This window comes from Melanerpes formicivorus, unplaced genomic scaffold, assembly GCF_026170545.1.
Source record: "Melanerpes formicivorus ecotype bairdi unplaced genomic scaffold, bMelFor1.0.p_v2 SCAF_2, whole genome shotgun sequence".
NCBI lineage: Eukaryota > Metazoa > Chordata > Aves > Piciformes > Picidae > Melanerpes > Melanerpes formicivorus.
This window is the reverse complement of record NW_027142354.1, coordinates 47,384,430-47,410,081: the sequence shown is the minus strand read 5'-3', so window position 1 is coordinate 47,410,081 and position 25,652 is coordinate 47,384,430. Positions and strand designations below refer to the sequence as shown.

The window sequence follows — 25,652 nt, the reverse complement described above, 5'->3', positions numbered from 1 at the left end:
TTCTGCAGGATTTGTGATATGTGTGCTGGCAGAAGCAGTTCCAGCTCCTCTGGGAGGACCTTATAGCTGCCTTCCAATACCTGAAGGGAACCTGCAGGGAAGCTGAAGAGGGACTTTTCATAAGGGTGTCAAGCAGTGGGACAAGGGGTAATGGTTTTAAGATGAGGAAAAGTAGGTTTAGGCTGGATCTTAGGAAGAAGCTTTTCAGTATGAGGGTGGTGGGACTCTGGAACAGGTTGCCCAGGGTGGTTGTGGATACCTCCTTCTTGGGGGTGTTGAAGGCCAGGCTGGATGAAGCCTTGAGCAGCCTGGTCTAGTTGAGAGGCATCCCTGCCCATGGCAGGAAGGTTGGAGTAGATGATCTCTGAGGTCCCTTCCATCTTAAGCCATTCTGTAAGCTTCTGCTCACCCCAGTGCAGTGCTCTGTAGATGTGGTGTTTGATGATCCTCTGGTCTTCACTTCTTTTTTGTCGTTCGTCACCCGACGCTGACAGTGCACAAGGCAACCAGAGACTCACTTTTGCACTCCTCCTACCTCTGTGAAAGATAAAAGCCAGTTTGTGTTTTGAAGGAAGCATTTTGAAATGTAGCTGTTGCTTTCCATCGAGGTCACAAAGGTTCTCTGCGACTTCACCTTCACTTTGCACTTTAAACAGTGGTTAATTTTTATTGTCCCTTGCTTGCTTTCCATTACTGAAGATTGCAGAGCCATTTGAAACGCTTTTCAAGGAAAGTTCTCTGTCAAGTTCCCTATCACAAATGCTTGTTTACTGCATTACTGCAGCTGCTTTCACTTTGGAAATACCAAAGTTGGAAATACCAAAGTGTTTCGCTGTGTGAAGCTTTTGTGTGCTTGAAACATTACATTTTGTAGATGTTCTATAAAACTGCTGCACAGTGCTGACTGGGCTGTTTGGGAAGCTGGTTTGGTTTGCCAAAACCCTGATATTCACTGTTGAAGCTTGAGGAGGGGAGGGTTAGGCTGGGTATTAGAAATTCTTTTCAGTGAGGGTGGTGACACTGAAACAGGTTGCCCAGGGAGGTTGTGGATGCCCCCTCTCTGGAGGTGTTCAAGGCCAGGCTGGATGAGGCCTTGAGCAACCTGGAAAGTGTCCCTGACCACAGCAGGGCGGTTGGAACTAGCTGATCTTGAAGGTCCCTTCCAACCCAAACCAGCCTGTGAATCTATGACTTGTAATTCTGGTTTGTCATTGCCAAGACATTAAAGTGAAATGTGTGTGTGTGTGTAACTTTGTGAATTGAGTCAAATATTTTCAGGTCTTATTTATGGGGCCAGCATTTGTCCTCGTTTTAAAATGAGGTCAGGAAGGTCCTATTTTAAATGACACTCTGGCCTAGAAGGAGGATTTTGGTAACTCAGTAGCCTCTACATATTTGTTTAAAACAGTATTTTAGGGTTAAAAAAAAAAGAAGTTCTAATCTACTGCATCTTGGTAGCCAGAACTAGGTTTTCTGGAATGAGAATCTTGAAGATCTTTGCAAGTGCTAAAATTTGCAGAGCTTCGTTTTTCGTGCCTACATTTCTAGGTAGCAGAGTCGTTATCTGTCAAAGGAAGTTACATTTTGGTTTGCATTGGCTTTTGTACAAGTGAACTGTTTGAGTTCACAAAAATCTGGCCTTCAGGGGAAGGAATGATGTCCTGGCCAGCTGTGCCCAGCTGCATGTGTCAGGGACATGTGGAGCTGCTGAGAGAAGGGCTTTGGGCAGAGCGTACAGAACTGTTTGGACCCCAGATTTCATTATCACTTGGGCTCCTTTGTAGCTGAGAAGTTTTGGGTGGGTGTTTTGGTTTGTTTGTTTGTTTGTTTTGGTTTGATTTTTTGTTGCTAAGTTAAAATACTTACTGCTTGTCCACCACCATGCTGCATGTGTCTGAAAAAGGAAAGAATTTGAATAAAAATGCATGAAACTAGCAGCAAACCTTTATTTCTGTGTATAAGGGCAGTAAAGAAAAACACTAAAAGATTCCTCTTCATACTGAATGTACATGAAGGTGGGATTTATAGAGGTTATGTAGGGATTGTGGAGTTTCTGTTGTCACACAGTACAACTAGACAGGGACCTTCTTGAAGCCAAGCAAGTGGAAGAGCTGAGCTGAGACAACAATAGGCTCTGCTGCTATGGCTTGTGGGGGCGTTGGGCCCTAGATAAAGAATTATTCTTGCTGTTGTTTGTTGGTTTTTTTCTTTTGTTTTAGAGGCTGGGTCCCATCCAGGGAGGTCATTGATGCCCCCTCCCTGGAGGTGTTCAAGGCTGGGTTGGATGAGGCCTAGTGGAAGGTGTCCCTGCCCATAGCAGGGGGATTGGAACTAGGTGATCTTGAAGGTCCCTTTCAACCCAAACCATTCTATGAATCCTTTAAGAGGAAGGAATACACTGCTTGAAGCGTAGTGTTTGGTATGTTAACATTCCCAGTGAACAAACCCTCTGTGATCTTTTATTCCCACAGGAGTCTCAACAGTCCAATTTTGGCACTGGAGAACAGAGTAAGTATCTTAAACTTCCTGTAAGATGTTAAATGGTTTTGCTGTGATTTGATATTCTTAGTATCTCTGAAGGTGTTCTGCTTTTTAGAGAGTGAGCTTTCCCATACTGGTCGTAGGATAGGAGTCTAAGTGAAGAGTTCTAAGTTTTAAACCATAAAAATTTGCTTGATTTTTTTGGTTTTATTTTATTGTTTTCCCCCCTTCCCTTTCATATTTCCTGTTGAGATCTAGAAAGTTCTGACCGAGTTGTCTGTTAAGACAACTGTTAACAGTCTGGTTAGGCTGTTACTATCATCTAGGAAAGGAATAAATGGGTTTTTAAAGACTGAGTTATCTGTTAAGAGAACTGTCAATGGTCTGGTAAGGCTGTTACTATCTTCCAGAAAAAAAACCAAACAACTGCCTTTTCATTTTGTCACATTTTCCAGTTGTTGAAAAAAAAAACCCAAACACCTCCTTGGTTGAGGTCATTGAGTAGTAAAACAAAACCCCCTTTAAAAAACCCAACCCCCTGCTTGGGAACACGTTAGAAAGCAAAATAGTGCTGCTGTTTGTATTTCAGCAGAGAAAGCACGTTGCAGTTTCAGTGCTGCTTTGCACTTTCTCATTTTAAAATCACAAGAGGGAGCTGGTCAAGAGCTCATCTGGTAATATGCTTAGGAATAGCCTTGAATTTCCTACCCCAGAAGCATTTTCAAGCCCCGGACAAAAGCAGCTGTTATTTCTCTTTAACTGTATCATTTTGAATGTTACTGATGTTAATAGTTTAACCCCAGGTAACACAGCAGATAAATTAAATCTCTGCTGGTCCCTTCCAAAACCCTTTCCACTCCCTCTGGAAGTGATTAAACAGATGAAATAGTAAAACAGGAATGGTTTATTCTTAGATACTCACAAGAAGCTTAATCTGAACACCTGATACAGTAAGGGATTAAGGAAACAAATTAAAACTTAATTCCATAATGCCAAACCATAGACTGATGTTATAGGAGCAGGTGATCTTTGGGTGTGTAACTGGAGAGACAAGGTGAGTCAAACCCAGAACCAGTTTTTGGTATCTGTTGGATTTTCTGGGTAACTTTTAACAGTCTCAGTTGTGGTTCTGTTGAGCTACGCTTGGCAATGTGCCAGAATTAAGGGCAGGGGAAGGAAAAGCCCCTCCTGGACTGAGAAGCAGATTCCTATAGAGGGTATTAATATTGTAAGAATTGGTTTCCAAGTTCAATCTAAAGATTGCTCAATCTCCAAAAGCTGAAACAAGTCAGAGCTTGCCAGACTGATCTATTTCCCATATCCTACAATAGATTAATCTTGATAGAAGCAAAACAATTGTTCACACCAGTAGCACCAAACCAGTTGTCTGTTGGTTTAGACAGCAACACTCTAAATCCTTTTCTAGAGTAGTACCAAACCAATTGTCTGTTGGTTTAGACAGCAACACTCTAAATCCTTTTCCAGAGTAGTACCAAAGCAGTTGTCTGTTGGTTTAGGCAGCAACACTCTAAATCATTTTCTAGAGTAGTACCAAAGCAGTTGTCTGTTGGTTTAGGCAGCAACACTCTAAATCCTTTTCTAGAGCAGGACCAAAGCAGTTGTCTGTTGGTTTAGACAGCAACACTCTAAATCATTTTCTAGAGTAGTACCAAACCAGTTGTCTGGTGGTTTAGGCAGCAACACTCTAAATCCTTTTCTAGAGCAGTACCAAAGCAGTTGTCTGTTGGTTTAGGCAGCAACACTCTAAATCCTTTTCTAGAGCAGTACCAAAGCAGTTGTCTGTTGGTTTAGGCAGCAACACTCTAAATCCTTTTCTAGAGCAGGACCAAAGCAGTTGTCTGTTGGTTTAGACAGCAACACTCTAAATCATTTTCTAGAGTAGTACCAAACCAGTTGTCTGGTGGTTTAGACAGCAACACTCTAAATCCTTTTCTAGAGCAGCACCAAACCAGTTGTCTGTTGGTTTAGACAGCAACACTCTAAATCCTTTTCCAGAGTAGTACCAAAGCAGTTGTCTGTTGGTTTAGACAGCAACACTCTAAATCATTTTCTACATTTTCTTGATGGAATTATTTGCTGTCTCCAGTATTTTGTCTCTCATCTTCAGTCTGTGAGAAGATGTACCTGGCATCAGCTGGTTGTTGCTCTCTCCCAGCTGTTCAGCCTATCTATGCTTTATCTATGGCTATACGTGGAGCAGGTTATTTTGCTGGCTGAGCTGTCAACTGTATATTTCTTGTTCTTCCTCTTTCAGAGCGATATAATCCTTCATCAAAAACATCCAATGGTCATCAGTCCAAATCGTAAGTGGCCGTTGAGAAAGCATTTCTCAAGCCTAATGTTAGGAGTTGTGGAAAATAGCTGTTTCTGTGAGTAGAGCATGTCGGCTCTTGCACAGACTCGGCGGCATCCGTCTCCTTGGCTGGCAGAAAAAGGGGATCATGTCTAAGCAGCCGTTTTCTGGGACATTAAACCAAATACTGCACTCTGAAGGGAGTAACAAACACCCCGTTCTCTGCTGCCTTCCTGTTCCCTTGTTTTCTTGTCAGTTGTGAGGAGGATAGGTGTGAAGAGTTTGGACCTTGTAACTGTCTTGGGAAGCAGAAAGGTGTCAGCAGATAAGAGTGGGCAGGATGGGACAGGACTTATCAAATGTGTGCACTGCAGAGCCGTTGGCTGGAAGCAGCTGGTAGCAGTTGCACAAATAGGATGGGGAACTGTTTTTTTTGTGGGAGGAGATGGTGAACTCTGCTTGGGATCTAAGTGAAGTTTCTTCTCCTCAGTCTCTTAAGTGACAGACATACATGTGTGTTAGTTATGCACACAGCCCTAGCATTTTGGTGGCACGAAGAAGAGTGTGGCCAGAAGGTTGAAGGAGGTTCTTCTTCCTTTCTACCCTGCCGTAGTAAGGCTGCAGTACTGGGTCCCATTCTGGACTCCCCAGTTCAAGAGAGAGTCCAGTCGAGGCTACAAAGATGCTGAGGGGCCTGGAGCATCTCTGAGGAGGAAAGGCTGAGAGACCTGGACAAGAGCAGCCTGAGAGGGGAATCTTCTCAATGCTCAGCAAGAGCTAAAGGACCTTTTTGGGGGGAAGCAGGTGGGGCCAGACTACTATCAGTGGTGCCCAGTAACAGGCCAAGGGGCAATGGACACAAACTGAAACCCAGGAGGTTCCATCTGAACAGGAGAAAAAAACATCTTCAGCTAAACAGTTACAGTGTGAAATTCAAAATGAAGCATTGGTATAATGACAATGAATGCAAGTGTTAGACTTCTAATCCTTTGTCTTTTCCTTTCCCCAGATGTGAATCGAACCAGACAGAGTAAGACACTTTATTTTTATACTCAAAGGGGTTGTTTTGGTAAACATAAAGGCCCTGTACCCTGCTTTTCAGTGTGTTTGCATATTTCCTGTGTTTGAATCAGTGTGTGTATGTGTGACTATCATGAGCAAATACGGCTTTGAAGAATAGTAATAAAATAATTATGGCTCAGGTCAGTTGCACTGTTGTCACAAGACAGGAAACAGTCACAAGTGTGAGCTCTCTGGATTGTATTTAAAACAGAATGCTAGGCCATTGTGTCTAAGTTGAACATACACAGTATGTACTTCACAGTCAGGGTGGTGAGAAACTGGAACAGGTTGCCCAGGGAGGTTGTAGATGCCTCCTCCCTGGAGGTGTTCAAGGCCAGGTTGGATGAGGCCTTGAGCAACCTGATCTAGTGGAAGGTCTCCCTGCCCATGGCAGGGGGGTGGAACTTCAATGGTCTTTGAGGTCCCTTCCAACCCAAACCATTCTGTGAATCTGTGAAATTAACTCCTCCTGCATTAATAAATCATAGCAAATTTCCTTTCTAAATTGAACAGAATGGGCTAAGCAGCCAAAGCACTGGAATCCTTATTCTTCTCCAAAGAATGACTTAGCTCACCATTCTTGCCCATGAAATGTTAGAATGGCATCTTGTGGATCTCACCCACGCAGCCTGCTTCGTTGTATAAACAATAGCATGTTGAAATCGAGGCAAATGCTTTGGAAGTAATTAAAGTACATGGAAGAACTTGTCTCACTTTCTCCCTTTTTACTTACAGTATGTTGAAAGATGACTTAAAACTTAGCAGTAGTGAAGACAGCGATGGAGAGCAGGTATGTTCCTCAAACAACTGTCAGAAGAACTGTGCAGTACTTGAGCAATGTTCAATGCTCCAACAGCAAACTGGGCAGCTTCAGAGGGGAGTTATGATGTCCAGTGTATGTCCAGTTTGGGTTACTGCAGTATAGGAAGGACATTGAGGGGCTGGAGTGGGTCTAGAGAAGGGCAGCGAAGCTGGTGAAGGGTCTGGAGAATGGGGTTGGTGAGGAGCAGCTGAGGGAACTCATTGCTCTACAACTCCCTGAAAAGAGGTTGGAGTGAGGCTGGTGTCCTCACCTCTAAAGTAACTAGTGTCAGGACAAGAGGGAATGGCCTCAAGCTGCACCAGGAGAGGTTTAGGTTGGACATGAGGAACAATTTCTTTGCTGCAAGGGTGGTCAGGCGTTGGAACAGGCTGCCCAGGGAGGTGGTGGAGTCACATGCCTGGAGGTGTTCAAAAAACAAGCAACTGTGGCAGTTTGGGGGCATGGTCATGGAGGTTGTGGGTAGAAGGTTGGACTTGATGATCTTAGACATCTTTTCCCATCTTAGTGATTCTATGATGAATAAACAAAAATCAAATAGAATATGTTTAGACAAACCTCAAGTATTTCTCACTGTAAACCTGGGGGGAAACAACTTAGTTTGTGCAAACAGTGTGCTTTCATCTCACAAATCTTGGTTTACTGAGTTTAAAAGTCTTTCTCAATATAAAAGAGCAGTAGTGCACTTCAAAACATATAGAGTGGCCCAGCAGTCAAAGATAAAACTTTAATGTTCTGCTTCTCTAGCTAAAGAGTACATGGTATGAACATCTGTGTCTAGTTCTGGTGTCCCCATCATAAGAGGGACACAGAGCTGTTGGAGCGAGTCCAGAGTAGGGCCACAAAGATGATCCAAGGGCTGGAGCACTTCTGCTATGAGGGAGCTGGGGGTTGTTCACCTTAGAGAAGACTCTGGAGGGACCTTACAGCTGCCTTCCAATCCCTGAAGGGATCCTACAGGAAGGCTGGAGAGGGACTTTCTGTAAGGGTGTCTCACAGTAGGACAAGGGGGAATGGTTTTAAAGCTGAGGGAGAGTAGGTTTAGACTGGATCTTAGGAGGAAGTTCTTCAGTACAAAGGTGATGGGATGCTGGAATAGGTTACCCAGGGAGGTTGTGGGTGCCTCTTCCCTGGGGTTGTTGAAGGCCAGGTTGGGTGAGGACTTGAGCAGCCAAGTGTGGTTGAGAGGCATCCCTGCCAATGGCAGGGGAGGTTGGAGTAGATGGTCTCTGAGGTCCCTTCCAACCTAAGCCATTCTATGATTAGTAGCTTGGGATGATAAAGGAAGGCTGTATCTGCAACTGGGAGTGTAGCAGCGGCTTTATTTTTATCAAGAAGTCTCTTTTCCTCTTTGTCAGTATTAACTTTGAGCAGCTTCTGCCAGCAATGACATTTAACATGTTAAATTAAAAATAACCTGTGGGGGTCTGTGCTCCTCAGCAGCAATTCATCCTCCTCTCTTGATTCTTTTTTTCCCCCTTCCCAGTTCTGGTACTTGATTTTCTCCTTGTGGAAAAGCTGCAGAGAGTACATTTAGCTGTTTAGCTCCTGGTGCCTTGGGCTGGGCAGTGTAAAATGTTGAATTATCTGCTTCAAAAAGGTGGAAGCATGGTTTTAGTGAGAGGTGGGAATAGCAACTCTTAGAACTGCAGTCAGGACTCTTTGTGGTGAAAACTTGGAGAAAAAGAACTACTTCTTTCTGTACAAGGGAAGTGCAGACAATTTAAACTGCTGCAAGCACTGAATGAAGATGCCATTCTGGGTAAATAATATTTAAAGAAATAAATTAATGTCTCTAAATTGCTGTTTTGCAACTTAATTGTGTATTCAGTCCTAAATAACTTCTGGAAGCTTCACGCTGTGTTTCTTAATTGCAGGACTGCGATAAGACGGTGCCAAGGAGCACACCTGGAAGGTAGGCATTCCTGGGGCGTTGCAGCATAGCCGGGTCAGGGCTGATGTTAGCTCAGTCAGCACTTGATCTCATTGCTAAAACATCTTGGCTTGCTTTCTTTGCTAGAGAGAAAGATGATATGGATGGGCTGTTGAGCCTGGAGAAGAGCAGATTGAGAGGGGATCTTCTCAAGGCTCAGCAAGAGCTGAAGGATGGGGGGCAGTGGTATCCAGGGACAGGATATGGGACAACAGGCACAAACTGGAACCCAGGAGGTTCCATCCATTTTCTCCCAGGAGGAGAAAATTCTGTGGTGTGAGGGTGCTGGAGCCCTGGAGCAGGCTGCCCAGAGAGGCTGTGGAGTCTCCTTCTCTGGAGAGCTTCCAACCCCTCCTGACCATTGTGATCCTGGGCAAGCTGCTGTGGGTGCCCTGCTTTAGCAGTGGGGTTGGACTGGGTGATCTTCAGGGGTCCCTTCCAGCTCCACCATGCCGGGATTCTGGGCTTGGACTCTTATCTTAGAGGTTTTTTCCAACCAAATCAATTCAGTGGTTGTGTAAATAGTGAATATGCTGTGAATTGGAAGTGTGTAACAACAAAGCCTGTTGCTTGTTTCCAGGGCGAGCTGCGGTCAGTTACGTGAATTTTGTAGTAAATGTTAATTAAACCAGGATGTTTTATTCTTGCTAATCAAAGGACTTCTAGCAGCTGTTTCTGTCTTGTGTGTTTATTTTTTTTCCCCTCGTTTTTGTTTTCAGTAATTCTGAACCTTCACAGCATAACAGTGAAGGAGCAGATAATTCAAGGGATGACTCGAGCAGCCACAGTGGGTCTGAGAGCAGTTCAGGATCTGACTCTGAAAGTGAAAGCAGTTCCAGTGATAGTGAAGCTAATGAACCATCACAGAGTGCATCCCCCGAGGTAGGGTTTGACACATTTGAGCTCTCTTCATTAGGTTGGCATTAATCCTGAGTTTTAAAAACAGGAAAAATGAATTAAATCCTCAAACTGACTTCAAGAAAAGCAACAGCCTGACAAGTGTGAGATCATTTTGTCAGCAGGTTTATTCTGATGAGGTACCTGTAATTGGAAATGTAACAGTTCTCTACATAAGCATGCTTTTGATGTTTGAACTGGAGGTGATTTGCACCCTGCTGTAGAGCAGAAGTTAGGTAAGGTGACAGTCCCTAAAACTGCAGGTTTTTGGTCTGGGAAGCTGTGGCAGCAAGTCGTGCCTGTTACTAGCAGCTGCTCCAGTTGAAGGAAAAATGACAGCAGTTATTTGTATTCATCAACCTGCATTTCATTCCTTGTTTATCTTTGTTTCTATGGTGTAGCTCTTGCTTTGACACACGTCTGTGCTGTGGAAAGGATGGGAGAAGTGGGAAATATTTTACCTAACAGTGGTTTCTTGCTTTTGTTTTTAGCCAGAGCCGCCTCCAACAAACAAGTGGCAACTGGATAACTGGTTGAATAAAGTGAACTCACATAAAGTGTCACCAGCTTCTTCTGTGGACAGCAATATCCCATCTTCCCAAGGCTATAAAAAAGAGGGAAGGGATCAGGGGACAGGGAGTGGATACGCTGACCAAAGTGGATCCAAGGATTCCATTTCTTCGACACCCGGGCGAGATTCCAAACCTACCCAGAAGGGCTCAGAGAGCAGCCGCGGCAGGCAGAAATCACCTGCCCAGAGTGACAGCTCGACACAGAGGAGGACTGTAGGTAAAAAGCAGCCCAAGAAAGCAGAAAAGACATCTGTTGAAGAGCCTAGAGGAGGTCTTAAAATAGAAAGTGAAACCCCAGTAGACATAGCAACAACTATACCCCCAAACAGGCATAAGGCAGCCACCAAAGGCTCCAGGAAACCCAATATAAAGAAAGAGCCCAAATCTTCCCCTCGGCCTACGACAGAGAAAAAGAAATACAAGGCTTCAAGCAAAACTGCCCAAAAATCCAGGGAATTCATAGAAACAGATACCTCATCCTCTGATTCAGATGAAAACGAGAGCCTGCCTCCTTCATCACAAACACCCAAATACTCTGAGAGCAATAGGACTCCTGTTAAATCTTCCATGGAGGAGGATGACAGCTTTTCTTTTCGGCAAAGAATGTTCTCTCCTATGGAAGAGAAAGAGCTTCTTTCACCCCTCAGTGATCCTGATGAAAGGTACCCACTTATTGTGAAGATTGACCTGAGCCTCTTAACAAGAATACCAGGGAAGCCTTACAAGGATGCTGATGCACCCAAAGTGGAAAAGAAAATCGTGCCCGAGAAACATGCCCGAGAATCCCAGAAGCAGCCGGCTGACAAAAGTTCAACGAAAGGCAAAAGGAAACACAAGCAGGTGATCACTGGGGGTTAGCAAGAAATTCTGGGCAGTCAGGGTGGTGAGACACTACAACAGGTTGCCCAGGGAGGTTGTTGATGCTCCCCTCCCTGGAATGTTCGAGGCCAGGTTGTATGGTGCCTTGAGCAGCCTGGTCTAGTGGAAGGTGTCCCTGTCCTCGGCAGGGGGGTTGGAACTGGGTGATATTTGAGGTCCCTTCCAACCCAAACTGTTCTATGAGTCTGCAAATCACTTTGTAGAGAGATTTGCCTGTTGTCTTAGTGGATTGCTACTGGTGGCAGGTGTGTGGCCCAGTAATCCAGCTCATATGCCATGACAGTGGCTCTGAGCAGCTTAGAAGATGATTTTGGCTACCTGGTTTGTGTAGAAAAACACTGACCATTCCTGTAGTGTTCCAGTAGGGATTACTGGGATTGTGTAGAAAACACTGACCATTCCTGTAGTGTTCCAGTAGGGATTACTGGGATTGTGTAGAAAACACTGACCATTCCTGTAGTGTTCCAGTAGGGATTACTGGGATTTTTTTCTTGAAGAGGGGAAAGGAGAAAGTTGCAGCTGTAGGAGTGTTAGCACTGTAGCTAGAGCTTCTCTGCCTCTACTCCTGCCCTTTCATGTCTCCACTTGATCTGGCACCAGTCCCTGTTGCACTGCAGGCCAGCTCAGGATCAGGCAGCTGATCCAATGGAAAATTCATCTGGAAACAAAAAAAAAAGGGGCATTTTTCAGCTGGATCAGCTCCTTGAACTAGTGAATCATGCAGTTGCATATTGTCAGGATAAGGGATGGGGCAGAAAGAGGCCTGGGGCATGGCAGCAGCAGGAACCATCATCTCAGGGTGGGGGTGGGGCTGCTTTACTGGGAGCAGAGGGACCTCTCCATAATGATTAATCTTTTAAAAACCCCAACATTTAATATTTCTAACTCTAAATAAAAAGCAGGAATGCTTGAGGGCAGTGAAATGGACAGGAGTCAGTGGGGTAACTGAAGAGGATTAACACTCTTGGAGGAGGAATGGTAAGAGGTAGTTGATGGTGTCATTTAAAACTGCTCTTCAGGCCAGGAAGAGGGCAGATTTAGACTGGAGATAGGAAGAAATTCTTGACAGTGAGGGTGGGGAGACACTGGAACAGGTTGCCCAGGGAGGTTTTGGATGCCCCCTCCCTGGATGTGCTCAAGGCCAGGCTGAATGGGCCCTTGAGCAACCTGGTCTAGTGGAAGGTGTCCCTGCCCATAGCAGTGGTTTGGAACTGGGTGATCTTTGCCATCCTTTCCAACCTGAACCTTTCTATGAACCTCAGAATATAGACAAAGAACAAACCTGTGACTGATGGACTCAAATGGTCCAAAGAGATTTTATGCATTTCTGGTTTCCATGAAGTTAGTTAGGACTGTGAAGCCCTGGTTCAGGGGTTCAAAAATTGCTGTACTACTCTAGACTGCATCATGAAAGTTTAATTTTGATAGAGCTGTAAGACTTTGTTCCTGTGTCAAATCAAAGGATTCTATCAGGTCATTCAGAGCAGGTTGTGGCAAGACCAGTTAAACTTAGGCTTTATGCCAGCAAATACCCTGGTTCATAATTGGTTCTGATCTTCAGATTTCTCTAGTGCTTCACTGCTGCATACCTGGGCCTTTTTCATGACAAGTAAAGGAAAACCTACCCTTTCCCTGAGCCCTCCAGCTTGTAGGTTTGTGATTGCCCAGTACACAACTGTCACCACTTGGGTGTAACAAAACTGAAACCAAAAGGTTTGAATTTGGATTACGAGGGACTTTCCCTAAGGATGTCTGGCAATAGGACAAGAGGGAATGGTTTGGAGCTGAGGGAGAATGGGTTTAGACTGGATCTTAGGAAGAATTTCTGCAGTTCAGGTTGTTCAGGAAGGTTGTGCATGTCTCTTTCTTGGGGATGTTCAAGGCCAGGTTGGATGAGACCCTGGGCAACCCTGTCCAGTTGAGAGGTGGTTTTGCCTGTGGCTGGGGGAGATTGGAGCAGATGATCTCTAAGGTCCCTTCTAGCCTGAGGCCTTCTGTGATTCTGTGGGGTTCTGTTTTCCATTTTATTCATTGTACTGATGCTTGCTGAAGACAGCTCAGATATTTACCTTCAAGACCCTTTGACTTTCAGATTAAATTTATACTAAAATCCAGTCTTCAACCTCTCTGAGCTTACTTTAATAGACTGCAAGACTTTTACCTTTTTCTGGCATTCATCAGACACCTCTGTTAGACTCCACACAATTTAATCTGCCTCCTTATCTTTTGTGGTGACCTGGCAGTCTTAGGTTAAAATGGTTGGACCTGATGATCTTAAAAAGGGCTTTTCCAGCCTAAGCATGATGCTATGGAAGCCCTTGGCAGATATTTGTGGTGATTAATGTACTTGTGCTAAAACTAACAACTTAGTTTCTACTTCTTTCGTGCAGGTTGGTACTTTAGAAGCCAGGCTTTGTTACTTACTGTGTTCCAATATCAGGGTGTGGTCAAATGTTTGATATGGAAAAGATGCTGTAGAGGACATTTCTGTGGTCTGTGTGTATCTTCTGCTCTGTGCACTGCAAAACAGCTGCTAAATGAAGTTTTTCACGTGAAACTGCCACTCTCGGTCAAGCTGTAAATGTGGACGTTTGCCTGGATGTGTTTCTTGTTTGCTTTATTCAGAATGAGGATGAAAACAGAGCCAGTGAAAGCAAGAAAACGAAACTGGAAGAAAAAGCTCCATCAGGACACAAGACTTCTAGCAGTAGGGAGTGAGTATCTTGGCTGTTTCCAACATCAAAGGCTCAGGGTGATCAAGGAGAAGATGGGTGCTTGTCTTCTCCCCTCTCCCCCACCCTCTCTCAACAAGTGTTTCCTCAGTCAATGGGTAAAATTCTTCCCTTTCAGACAGATTTACTGCAGAGTTTCTGTTAGTAGTTGGTGGAAATTACCAAACTTAACCAAATACACTGGCCAAGGTTGAGTGTTTTATGGAACAGAAGTAAAGTAACTCCTCACTTGAGGGGTTGGGGTGTTAGGAAATGTATCCTTCCTGGTACTTCTCTGATACAGAGTGGAGTTTGGTTCTGGTTCAGGGCCCAGCTGTGCATCTAGCTTGCAAAATCTCTGCTTTTAAATTCCCCTTTTAGCAAGTTTTTAAATCACTTGCCTGACATTGTCTGGGAAGCCGATGGCATTGAGATCTCCAGATGTCCCTTCACCATAGCACTTTGTGATGCTGTGAGGTTTGGATCCATGGATTTAGCCTCATTTACTTAATAATTGATTAGCTAAGGAAAAAAGTGAGTGAGACAAAGGCAAAAAACTACAAAATTAGCAAATGATTCACATGGTTTAAGACTCTTTTACTTTGTTTACTTTATTGCTGTAGTTTTCTATGCTTTCTGTAGTAGCTGTTATGCTTTTATTTGACTTATTTCTTGGTCAGCATTAAAGCACAGGAAAGAGTAAGGAGTTTTTTCCACCACCTTTTAAAATTCTGCTCTTTCAGATCAAGCCACTGAAAACTGGTGGAATTATGTCATGGAAAATATTTCTGTAGCAATTGCCAGATTCCACATCTGTGAGAAGCTGCAGCACATCAGGTGCTAGAAACCTTATTTGCCCATTCTGAGTCAAACAGGGGCTCAGTGTTTGGTAGGAAGCAGATGTGGAATGAACAGATACCTTTCTAGCTGGGTTTATGCTTTTATTTTACCTCTTATTTCTGATCTTTGCTGCATTGCCAGTGCACTTACCCATAGGCACTTAATTAAATGGAACTATAAAACAATGTGTAGGAATAATTACTATGGGAAGCTAGGAACAGCCAACAGCCCTCAGCAGCCAAAGTAAAGGTGTACTGAAAGGCTCTGCTGAGAAATCTTTCCACTTTCCTGGGTTCCAGAAGAAAATTTATCTGGCCCCATCTGTTTGTTTTCTGAGCTGTCAGGCTGACTGCTCTGCAACAGACAGCCTGGCGCTGACGTTGGCATCAGTTTCTTAGGTTGTAAGTGTTGAGGCTGTTTTCTTAAGAGCTGTTGTAGGGATGTGGTTTTATGGTTAGAACTTGTCTGCTGTGTTTTCAGGTCAGAACAAAGAAAAGGGTGCAAATAAACTCCAATCTGGCTTGAGACAAACCTTCTCACCTCTTTTCTTTGCCTCCATAGCTGGTTTGCTGGGTCTAAAAAAGAAGTTGTTGGCTGAAAAAGAAATAAGTACAGTTTAAATTTAAAGTAGTCATAATCAAATATGCTCTGCTGATGGGGTTTGGGGGTCTTTTTATTTCATTGCTTTCAGGTTTTATTATTTTTCTGTGAGGAAAGAAACCCCAAGCCTGAATGTGTTCCTTTTATCCAGGTCTTCAAAGCCAAGCGTTGTTAAAGAGAAGGATTTGCTGCCCTCTCCTGCTGCCCCAGTCCTGCAGAAAGACATCAAACAAGAACATGGCTCCCGAAAGAGGACAGTCAGTCAGTCGTCATCCTTAAAATCCAGCAGCAACCCCAGCAAGGAGAGTAGCAGTAAAAGCAGCTCCTCCTCTAAACAGAAGAAGACAGAGGGGAAGGGTTCTAGCAGTGCTAAGGAAACCAAGGTAAAGGGCTCCTTCTCTAAACACCTTGAACCTGCTTCTTTGCTCGGCAGTTTCACAGTATCACAGTATCACTAAGGTTGGAAGAGACCTCGAGGATCATCGAGTCCAACCTGTCACCACAGACCTCATGACTAGACCATGGCACCAAGTGCCACGTCCAATCTCCTCTTGAACACCTCCAGGGACGGTGACTCCACCACCTCCCTGGGCAGCCCATTCCAATGATGAACGACTCGCTCGGTGAAGAACTTTCTCCTCACCTGGAGTCTAAACCTCCCCTGGCACAGCTTGAGACTGTGTCCTCTTGTTCTGGTGCTGGTTGCCTGGGAGAAGAGACCAACCCCTTCCCGGCTACAACCACCTTTCAGGTAGTTGTAGAGGGCAATGAGGTCACCCCTGAGCCTCCTCCTCTCCAGGCTAAACAACCCCAGCTCCCTCAGCCTCTCCTCATAGGGCTTGTTTGATGTGCTCTGTGTGGTCTAAACAATAATTAGCACTTCAAGTTAAAATGTAATTAATTTGGGGTATGAATTGTTTAATCTCAAAGTGATTAAGTCCCCTAGATGTCTATAAATTGGAAAACAACTTGAGGAAGAGTGGAATATTAGTGCTTATTCCTACCAATTTCTCCTGTTAATTAGTGAAATGTGTTCAGTCATTCTCTGATTACTGATGCTGCTTATTTATTAATTTGTTAATGAGAGCTATCATTAGAAAGCTGTTTACACAATGATAAATGGAACAGTGAAGTTACTCTTGTCTCATCAGAGCCAAATACAGATCTTCTGATTTTTTCTTAAGGAGAGCAGGAGCTTGGTCCACACTCAGCACTGGGATGTGAAACTGTTGCTTTCATTTTATGACATTGTAGGACCACAGAAAGAGTATTTTAATTCCATTTTGGGAATGGTGCAGAAAATGGGTTTTAGAAGATTTAGGTTGGGAAGATACTTTAGATTTGATGGAATTAGAGGAAAATAACACTCTTAGGTCAGTACATTTTACTGTGCTAATTTGTCAGTATGACCTGGAGGTCAGGAGGAAGTTTTACATGGAGAGAGTGATTGCCCATTGGAATGGGCTGCCTGGGGAGGTGGTGGAGTCGCCGTCACTGGAGGTGTTCAGGAGGAGACTTGACAGGGTGCTTGGTTACATGGGTTAGTTGATTGGGTGGTGTTGGGTGATAGGTTGGACGTGATGATCTTGAAGGTCTCTTCCAACCTGGTTTATTCTATTCTATTCTATTGCTGGACAGCAAAGGAGCCTGTGAGAACATCTGAGAGGGTATTGAATACATTTGAACAGCAGACTCTGTTACCTAGCCAGTTGTGGAGCACAGTGTTTACCTGGGAAGGGTTGGGGCTTTAAGCAGCTGTTAGACCTTGAGGGCTGGATTTGCAGTCTCCAAAAACCTTAGTGGCAAAGGCTGAAAATGTTCAGGAAAGATAATTGATTTGGGGAGGAGGAAAGCAGCAAATAGGTATTAGCAACAGCAGAAAGTAACTTAGTCATCAGGGTGGAGTTCTTGAGTATCTGAGCTGGGAGATGGGCTTTGTTAGGTCAGATGCCAATCCCAGCAAATTTTTGGAGCCTGGCAGGGTTGTGTGTGTCTGTGAGACACTTCCAGGAGCTGGAGATAGTGAATTTACCTTACAGGCTGAGGCTTTTCCCTCTCTTTGTTCTTCAGCATGGAAATGTCCCCGAGCCAGTTGTTAATTTGTGAGATGTTTATCATTTTATACCTCAGATATGCTTAGTCATGCCTCTTGAAGTAGAATCTGCTCCTCCTGCACTGCATGGCACATTCTGTTCTTGTTTCTATGGTACAGTGGTAGATAGCACAGTGTAGAGCTGGTGCCTTGCAGCTCTAGGGTCCTTTTGGCTAGCAATAATCTGATAAATGTAGGTTATAAAATACATCTGGAGAGATGGCCTTTGGGCATGGTGAATCAGGGGAGCAGAAAAGACAGACAAATCTGGGAGTTGTTTTATGCTGTTTAGCTACTAAAAATGGATTCACTTTTCATGCACAAAATGTTTCTCATGTCCAATCTTTCGCCTAAGGTGTCATAAAAATCACAGAATTGTTTTGGTTGGAAAAGACCTCTGAGATCATTGAGTCCAACCATCAACATGTTGAGCCCTGTATAATTTAGAGGAGCAAGGGCAGTGTGTTGTGAGGACAGATAGCTTTTCCCCTTGAAGTTGATGTTTATCCTTCCAAAAATCCATTGTTATATTTTCAAGGCAGAGACATTCAGCAGAGTGTATGAGTGTGGTGGTGTTAGAAATCATAAATGCAGTCAGCATTTCTTTGACAGGTGGAAAAACAGGGCTTAGAAACAGTGATATGGGAGATTCAGGGAAGGATTTCCCAGACCTGGGTGCATCTAGAAAGCTTCTAATGGAGGTCTCCTGGTGTATTAGAGTGAGGAGCTTGACTACAGCCTCTGTCTGTTTCTATGCCAGCTTTAGGTGAAAGCCTCATGGGAGCTGTGTTACTGTGGGGAAGAGCATCTAAAGCAGCTGCAGAACTGATACTGCTACATATCATGCACGAAGTCATGGGAGAAATTTGTGCAACAAATGCTTCTCTTGAAGGCAGATAACTGTTTAACTGTTCTTAGCATTTCTTACTTAGCAACAATTTTCCTTTCAGGAAAAGATTCTGAACAATTCATCCAGCTGCCCTCCTGTGTCCGCTCCAGCTACAGAAAGCTCAAAGTCAAGAAGAGCAAAACTTGTTTTTGATGATAGGTAAGAGCAGCAAAAGGTGCCTTTCCCTTTGTGGGTGGTGAATCTCAGTTAGCTACCTGCCAGGAAGAGGTGTGGTTTTGCTTCACACAAGAAGTCAAGCTCAGTCATCTCTGTTGCTCCTGCAGCCATGTGCTGTCTGACTGCACCCTGTTGCTTTGGCAGGCAGCATGATCCTTGAGGAGGAACTGCAGCCTGCCCTCTGCATTCCTGCTGAGCTTAAAAGGACCATGCAGGGGACTTAAATAGCTCTGGGTTGTTCTGTTTTTAAACACTAATCATACTGCTCAACTGTTTCCTTACTATTTACTCTTTTTATTTTTAACTTACCTTTCTATTTTACTTTTTCATCAAACTCTTATTTTTATTTGCTGTATTATTCACTTTACTCAGTTATTGACAACTTCTTGACCAGTTTCAGCGTAGTGTTGCTCCTGTAACTCGAATTAAGACAAAGGAATGCAAAACTTGACAGCATTCAGAAACTTCAGTCATGAAAGGAAATGCAACTAATAGCTGAGTCTATGAATTTGTCTCCTCTGTTGCAGGACTTACTCAGCTGATCATTATTTACAGGAAGCAAAGAAGTTAAAACATAATGCAGATGCTTTGGTAAGCCAATCTCCAATCCTTACTGGTGTTTGCACATCATACTGGGGGTTGTTTACTGCTTTTACCATTTTGCTGCCCTTCTGTGCTGGAGTTTTATTGTCTTTTCTCTCTGATTTTTGTCCTTAAGTTGTTGTGTTTGTTTTGTTTTCCCCCCCATCTCCTCAGTCTGACAGGTTTGAGAAGGCTGTGTACTACCTAGATGCTGTGGTGTCGTTCATTGAGTGTGGGAATGCATTGGAGAAAAATGCTCAGGAATCCAAGTCCCCGTTCCCTATGTATTCAGAAACTGTGGAATTAATCAAGTGAGTACTTCAAAGCTTGTACAAAAGCCAGGTGGGTGGGGAAGAACTCTGGAAATCAGAGTTGCTAGCTCAGTTTTGCCACCAACATTTGAGCTCTCTTCTCATTTTCCAGTAAAACTGGATCACTCCTCGATTCCTTCCAGTTTCTGAGGCTGCAAGTGTTGTGCTGAAGCTGTAGATGCTATCTGCTAAGCCTCTTGGAGTCTCTCTACAGCACAACACAAAAATCAGAATTATTCCAGTTAGTCAGCATTTTGTTTAGGGTCTGAAATTGGTTCTTGGGATGAAGAGAATTGAAGCTCGTAGCTCCCAAGCGTGTTGGTGTTGTGTGATTGGTAACTGATGCTGTGATCTTCATTTGGTTGCTTACTTGCTGCCTTTGTTTGCAGATACACTATGAAACTGAAGAATTACTTGGCACCAGATGCTACGGCTGCAGATAAAAGGCTAGCAGTGCTTTGGTATGTGTCTTCTTAGCCCAACACTCTGCTCTCATGAGTTTCAGATGTTTGAGCTGTGTGAAATCACAGATTTCAAGTGTTCTAGTTAGAAAAGACCTGAGATCATGGAGTCCAGACATCAACCTAACACTGCCATGGCCATTAAAACATGTCCCCAGGTGCTATGTCCACATGTTTTTTGAACAGCTCCATGGATGGTGACTCCACCACTTCCTTGGGCAACCTGTTCCAGTGCCTCACCACTCTTGCAGGAAAGACATTGTTCCGAATACCCACTGAGTTCTCTGTTTGTGATCTAATTACACACATTTTCCACTTGGCTGTAGGTAAAGATTAATGCTCTATGGCTGATTTCTGTCAGCTGGGGCAGAGGGGATGTTGATGAAGGTCACATCCAAATTCTTTACAGTGAGGGTGGTGAGGCACTGGAAAAGGTTTTCCAGGGACATCATGAATGCCCCCTCCCTGGAGGTGTTCAAGGCAAGGTTGGACAGGGCCGTGAGCAACCTGGTCTAGTGCAAAGTGTCCCTGCCTGAGGCAGGGTGGTTTGAGCTGGATGATCTTTAAGGTTCCTTCCAATCCGAAACACTCCATGAATCTATGAAAGGAGTAACAGCAAAAGGATAAGAATCTTTCCTATGTGTTCACCCAAGTCACAATTTGAGCTGGTGTTACAGAATTGTCCTTAGCTCTCTAGGTCAGCAGGTGTAGACCATAAGCAGTTTGTGTCAGGTAGAAATTAAAGGAGAGGCCTTGGCAGAATGCTTTAGACTCAGTGTGTCCTAACATGAGCAAAACAAATTAAATCCTTGTCCAGGAAGTACCTTAGTGTTGTCTCCTAAGCTCAGAGCTGTTTATCAGCAAGATCACTCCAAAGTATAGCTTCATCTTAAGCACACAGAGCTGAGTTTAATCCCTTGAGAATTAAAAGACACTTAAAGATTTTTTTCATTGAGTTAAAACTTGAGACTTGTCTGAGTGAGCTTTAAAAGCACAGCTGCTGTGTGTCTGAGCTTCAATCCCTGACGTTAAACCTGCCTTTAACTGAATGTTTTGTTGTTGTGTCTCTGGTCAGTCTGCGGTGCCAGTCTCTGCTATACCTAAGGCTTTTCAAACTGAAAAAGGAAAGTGCATTGAAGTACTCTAAAACCCTGACTGAACATCTGAAGGTAATTGCATATCTTTTTTAAAGTGTTACAACATGATCAAATTAAAGCTCTTCTGCACTTCAAATCCATGAATCCACTGTTCAAGTTGTTACATGGGAACTTGGAACGTGCCCTTTTTAGAACTGGGCCCTGAGTGTGTTGAAGTTGAATAGTGTAAAGCTGGAAAGGGACAGCGTGGCTGTCAGAACCCTGCTGATCTTAGTATGAGAGCTCTCTATTAATAATTTGATCTAACTTTTGTCCTTCTTAATAAGTTCAGTAGCCTTCAAGCAGCATTTTAAAATGTTCTTCTTGCTGAAACATCACAGTTTAGACTTAAAGAAATTTGGGCTCCTGGGGTGGATTATGTGGGCTGCCCCTACTCAGCCTGCACCAAAGCTGCCACCAGAGCCAGCTTCTCATTCAAAACCAAATTAGTCTTTCTGGATTTTTGCTGTTTGCAATGGGCTGTTTGATATTTAATTATTCACCACTTCCCATCCCCAGTGAGTTTTAGATAAATTCCTGTACAACTGATTTAAAAGTGCTGTCAGGGGAAGGAGATGAAGAGGCACATCCTCTGAATGGATTTCAGTCAAGATGCTGAAGATGAGAAAACCACTTACAGCACCTCTGTGATGTTACTCAGGCCTCAATCTATGCTGAGATTTTCAAAGGAACACTTGGGGATAAGTAACTAAAGTCACTGAGTTTCTGAAACCCTCTGTTCCCTTTCAATACTGAGAGGGAGCAGGCTTCTCATGTGTCTGACATGTCAGCTTCTCTGAGACATCTTTAATCATTCAATGCCTGCAGTAGCAAATTTCTTCCTATTAATGGGCTGAAAAAAAAACCCAAATGTTTTTATAAGAGGCAGTGGGATCTACTGGTTAGAACAGAGGACTGCTCCAGTGCCCTTTTTTGTGTTGTTAAAACAATCCCATCATTTGTCTGTTAGACATCAGGGAAAAAAAGATACCTTGCCAAACTTGAATTTACTGTGATATAATTCAGAATGCTAGTAATTGCTTCCAATAAAAACTGCAACAATTAATTTGTTGTGAAATAACCAATTAAATCACCAGCTAAAGTCTTAACTAGTTCAAGTATAAACATCAATCAGGTGACAAATTTTTTCTTCCCCCCCCAAGCAGAACTCCTTCAACAATTCTCAAGCACCATCACCTGGCATGGGAAGGTGAGTGGTAAAAGCTGTTACCTCTATTTCTCACCATCTGGCTGCTTCTCTGTGCCTGGGGGGCTCAGAGAGTAGCTTTTCACTCTTGAAAGTCTTGGGGAGCTTGTTGTAAGGGTGGAGATGTGTTGGAATAATCCCAAGCACAAATCCAGGGTGGAAGAGGAGTGGCTCAAGAGCAGTCTGGAGGGAAACTTAGGGGTGCCAGGTGCTGATAAACTCACCATGAGCCAGCAGTGGTCACTGGCAGTCTAGAGGGCAGCTGTGTGCTGCACTGCATCAAAAGCAGTGAGAGCAGCAGGACAGGGAGGGGATTCTGCTCCTCTGCTCTAGTGAGACCTCTCCTGGGAGCACTGTGTCCAGTCCTGTCCAGCACATGAAGGACATTGAGCTGCTGAAGCAGGTCTAGAGGAAGCCATGAGCATGATCAGAGAGCTGGAAAACCTCCCCTATGGGGACAGGCTGAGAGAGTTGGAGCTGTTCAGCTTGGAGAAGAGAACGCTTCAGGGAGATTTTCCAATACCTGAAGGGGGCTACAAGAGAGCTTTTTACAAGGGCTTGTGGTGATGGGCCAAGGGACAGTGGCTTTGAAAAGGAAGAGGGGAGGTTTAGACTGGAGATTAAAAAGAAATTCTTGACATTGAGGGTGGTGGGACACTGGAACAGGTTGCCCAGGGAGGTGTTCAAGGCCAGGCTGGATAAGGCCTCAAGCAACTAACCTCATCTAGTGGAAGGTGTCCCTTCTCATGGCAGGGGCTTTGGAACTAGATGATCTTGAAGGTTCTTTCCAACCCATTCCATGATCTGATTGTGTAATTTTTCTGACAAAAAGGTTTAGAAGACTGCTGCTTGCCAGAGTGCTCTGCAGAGGGTACATCACAGCTCCTTGCTGCAAAACAGAGAGGCAGTGTCTCTCTAGCACACAAATCACTTTTCTCAGGGAGTTTTGGTGGTTTATTTAATACTTTTCCCCCTCCAAGGGCACTGGGTGGAAAGAAACCTCCAAAGGTCATCTAGTCCAACCCCCTTGCAGTCAGCAGGGACACTCCCAAGTAGATCAGGTTGCTCAGAGCTCCATCAAGCCTGACCTTCAATGGCTACAGATATGGGGCTGCTACTACCTCCCTGGGCAACCTGTTCCAGTGTTCCTCCACCCTCATGGGAAAGAATTTGTTCCTAACATCCAGTTTAAATATACCCTGCTCTAGTTTAAAGCCATTGCCCCTTTGCCCCTTGTCCTATTGCCACATCTTTGTAAACAGTCCCTCCCCAGCTTTCCTGTAGGCCCCCTTCAGGTACTGGAAGGCCATAAGAGGGTCTTCACAAGAAGCCTTCTCCGGGCTGAACAACCCAAGCTCTCTCAGTCTGTCTTTGTAGGAGAGACGATTCAGCCCTCCAGGCCTCCCCTGCACTGTCTTTGTCAGGTTCACATCCTTGCTGTGCTGAGAGCCACAGAGCTGGACACAGTTAGGAGATGATGAGGTTTGGTGGTTGGGTTTTGGATGTGAAGGTAAAACTTAAAAGTTGTAGCATCCTCATTTCATTTGCTTCAGGGCAAATCTTGACTTCTTGAGGTGTAAAACAGGAGTGTCCCAGCATCTCATGCTCTGAGATGTGGGAGGAGAGGTGTTGGAGGGCATCTGGCAGTCTGATGTACCTCACGTGCGTGGATAAGCAGATATGCATTTAACAGTGTGATCCTTGTCTTTGGGGGAGCAGCAAGCCTGTCGGGATGCCCTCTCCAGTCTCTCCAAAGCTGTCTCCAGGGAATTCAGGAAATTACTCTTCTGGGGCAGCCAACCCTTCAGGGAGCGGGTCTTCGGTGACGATCCCCCAGAGGATCCATCAGATGGCAGCCAGCTACGTCCAAGTTACGTCCAACTTCCTCTATGCCACTGAAATTTGGGACCAAGCCGAACAGCTGTCTAAAGAACAGAAAGGTAATGCTTTGAAGCTGGAGCAGGGTGGGTTTAGGTTGGACATTAGGAGGAAGCTCTTCATAATGAGGGTGGTGAAATACTGGAACAGGTTGCCCAGAGATGTGGTTGAGGCCCTGTCCCAGGAGACATTCGGAGTCAAACCTGATGTGGCCCTGGGTGGCCTTGATCTAGTCTAGGTGGATGGTTAGACCTTGGATTGCAGTGGTACCTCTCTGCTGTGAGGCCAGGCTGAGAGAGTTGGGGTTGTTCAGCCTGAAGAAGAGAGGGCTCCAGGCAGATCTTCTGGTGGCCTTTCGGTGCTTAAAGAGGCCAAGCAGAAAGCTGGGGACAGACTTTTGAGTAGGACCTGTTGTGACAGGACAAGGGGAGATGGTTTGAAACGGAAAGAGGGAGATTTCAGACTGGAGAGAAAGAAAAAATGTTTGACACTGAGGGTGGTGAGACCCTGGCCCAGGTTGCTCAGAGATGTGGTTGCTGCCCCATCCCTGGAACCATTGCAGGTCAGGTTGTTTGGGACTCTGAGCAACTTGCCCTAGTTGCAGTTGTCCCTGCTGACTGTAGGGATGTTGGACTAGATGACCTTGAAAGGTGCATTCCCACCCAAACCAATCTGGGATTCTGTGTTAATATCTTGTATGACTTCATGCAGAACTGCACCTTGTAACTTCACGCCATCGCCCCAAAGCAGTGCATGACTATCCAATGCTTGATAGAATGTAACTCCTTGAACGTCTCCAAGAAGGGGGCATCCACAACCTCCCTGGGCAACCTGTTCTAGTGTCTCCCACCCTCACTGTAAGGAATTTCTTCCTCTTCTCACTTCTGTCTAATACTTGGTCTAGCCATAATCACTTGATTACTCCTATCTTAAAGATGATGCTCAGGAAGGGTATCAGGGGAGTGTGGTTTCCCTGGCAGCTTTAACTGGTGTTTCTGTTGTTTCTGTAGAGTTCTTTGCTGAACTGGACAAAGTGATGGGCCCTCTGATTTTTAACTCCAGCATCATGACCGAGCTGGTGCGTTACACCCGGCAGGGCTTGCACTGGCTGCGCCTGGATGCCAAGTGAGAACTCGGAGCTGAAGGAATGGACAACCCAAGGCGTTCATTTTTCTCGCTGCCTCTGATTTTATCTCCACAACACTGTGTCATGTCAATAAGGAAGACTGCCATAACACATTGCTTAGTTGACACTAAGATCAAGGAATGCTTTCCCCCATGTCTCCCATCCTCATGTTTTGTGTTTTACCACCCCTCCCCCTTCCCCACCCCCCCCCCCCAAATCAGCTGGTCAAAGGACTTGTTCAGTATTCCCACTTTAAGTTATTTAAGTGTTTTAAATTTTGCTACATTTAAAAGTGTAGTTTTGTTGTTCTATCCTGGATAGATCATTGGAAGTCCAGTCACAATGCAGAAATAATCAGTTTAAATCCTATTTATTTTAAGACTTTTTTTTTGTTTGGTTGGTTTTTTTCTTTTTTTTTTGTTTGTTTGTTTGTTTGTTTCATTTTAATTTTGAAGAGCCCAATTTGGGGGCAAGTTTTTAGCTATTTCTTCCCTCAAAAACTACCCTTTTTGAGTACTTAGTGGAAAATTAAACCTAGACACTTTATTTAAGTACGTTGTGAGCTTTGTTACTCTGTAATGTCTTGTGGTGGTAGAGCCTGTAAGAGGAACTAGGGTTGGTAGGTTCTAACGTAGGAACACCATCATTTCCATGCCTAATGCCTAGGAGTCGACTAATAAATGG

At 44.4% G+C, this 25,652-nt stretch overlaps 1 protein-coding gene across 2 annotated transcripts in view; it reads left to right on the top strand.

Moving 5' to 3' along the window:
* AFF4 (ALF transcription elongation factor 4) overlaps positions 1 to 25,519 on the top strand; it is a 58,128-nt gene extending 32,609 nt beyond the window's left edge. The window contains exons 6-22 of one of the 2 annotated variants that reach the window (XM_068159076.1): positions 2,472 to 2,508; positions 4,757 to 4,805; positions 5,805 to 5,825; positions 6,593 to 6,647; positions 8,555 to 8,592; positions 9,330 to 9,492; positions 9,999 to 10,919; positions 13,584 to 13,672; positions 15,261 to 15,492; positions 18,152 to 18,249; positions 18,795 to 18,858; positions 19,024 to 19,160; positions 19,550 to 19,621; positions 20,697 to 20,790; positions 21,924 to 21,967; positions 23,684 to 23,904; positions 24,853 to 25,519. In XM_068159076.1, coding sequence (XP_068015177.1) covers positions 2,472 to 2,508; positions 4,757 to 4,805; positions 5,805 to 5,825; positions 6,593 to 6,647; positions 8,555 to 8,592; positions 9,330 to 9,492; positions 9,999 to 10,919; positions 13,584 to 13,672; positions 15,261 to 15,492; positions 18,152 to 18,249; positions 18,795 to 18,858; positions 19,024 to 19,160; positions 19,550 to 19,621; positions 20,697 to 20,790; positions 21,924 to 21,967; positions 23,684 to 23,904; positions 24,853 to 24,971 — 2,454 coding nt within the window. In that variant the 3' untranslated portion in view covers positions 24,972 to 25,519. Of the gene's footprint in view, positions 1 to 2,471; positions 2,509 to 4,756; positions 4,806 to 5,804; positions 5,826 to 6,592; positions 6,648 to 8,554; positions 8,593 to 9,329; positions 9,493 to 9,998; positions 10,920 to 13,583; positions 13,673 to 15,260; positions 15,493 to 18,151; positions 18,250 to 18,794; positions 18,859 to 19,023; positions 19,161 to 19,549; positions 19,622 to 20,696; positions 20,791 to 21,920; positions 21,968 to 23,683; positions 23,905 to 24,852 lie in introns of both variants that reach the window. The other variant, XM_068159068.1, reaches the window with a different exon arrangement.
* The last annotated feature ends 133 nt before the right edge of the window (positions 25,520 to 25,652 follow it).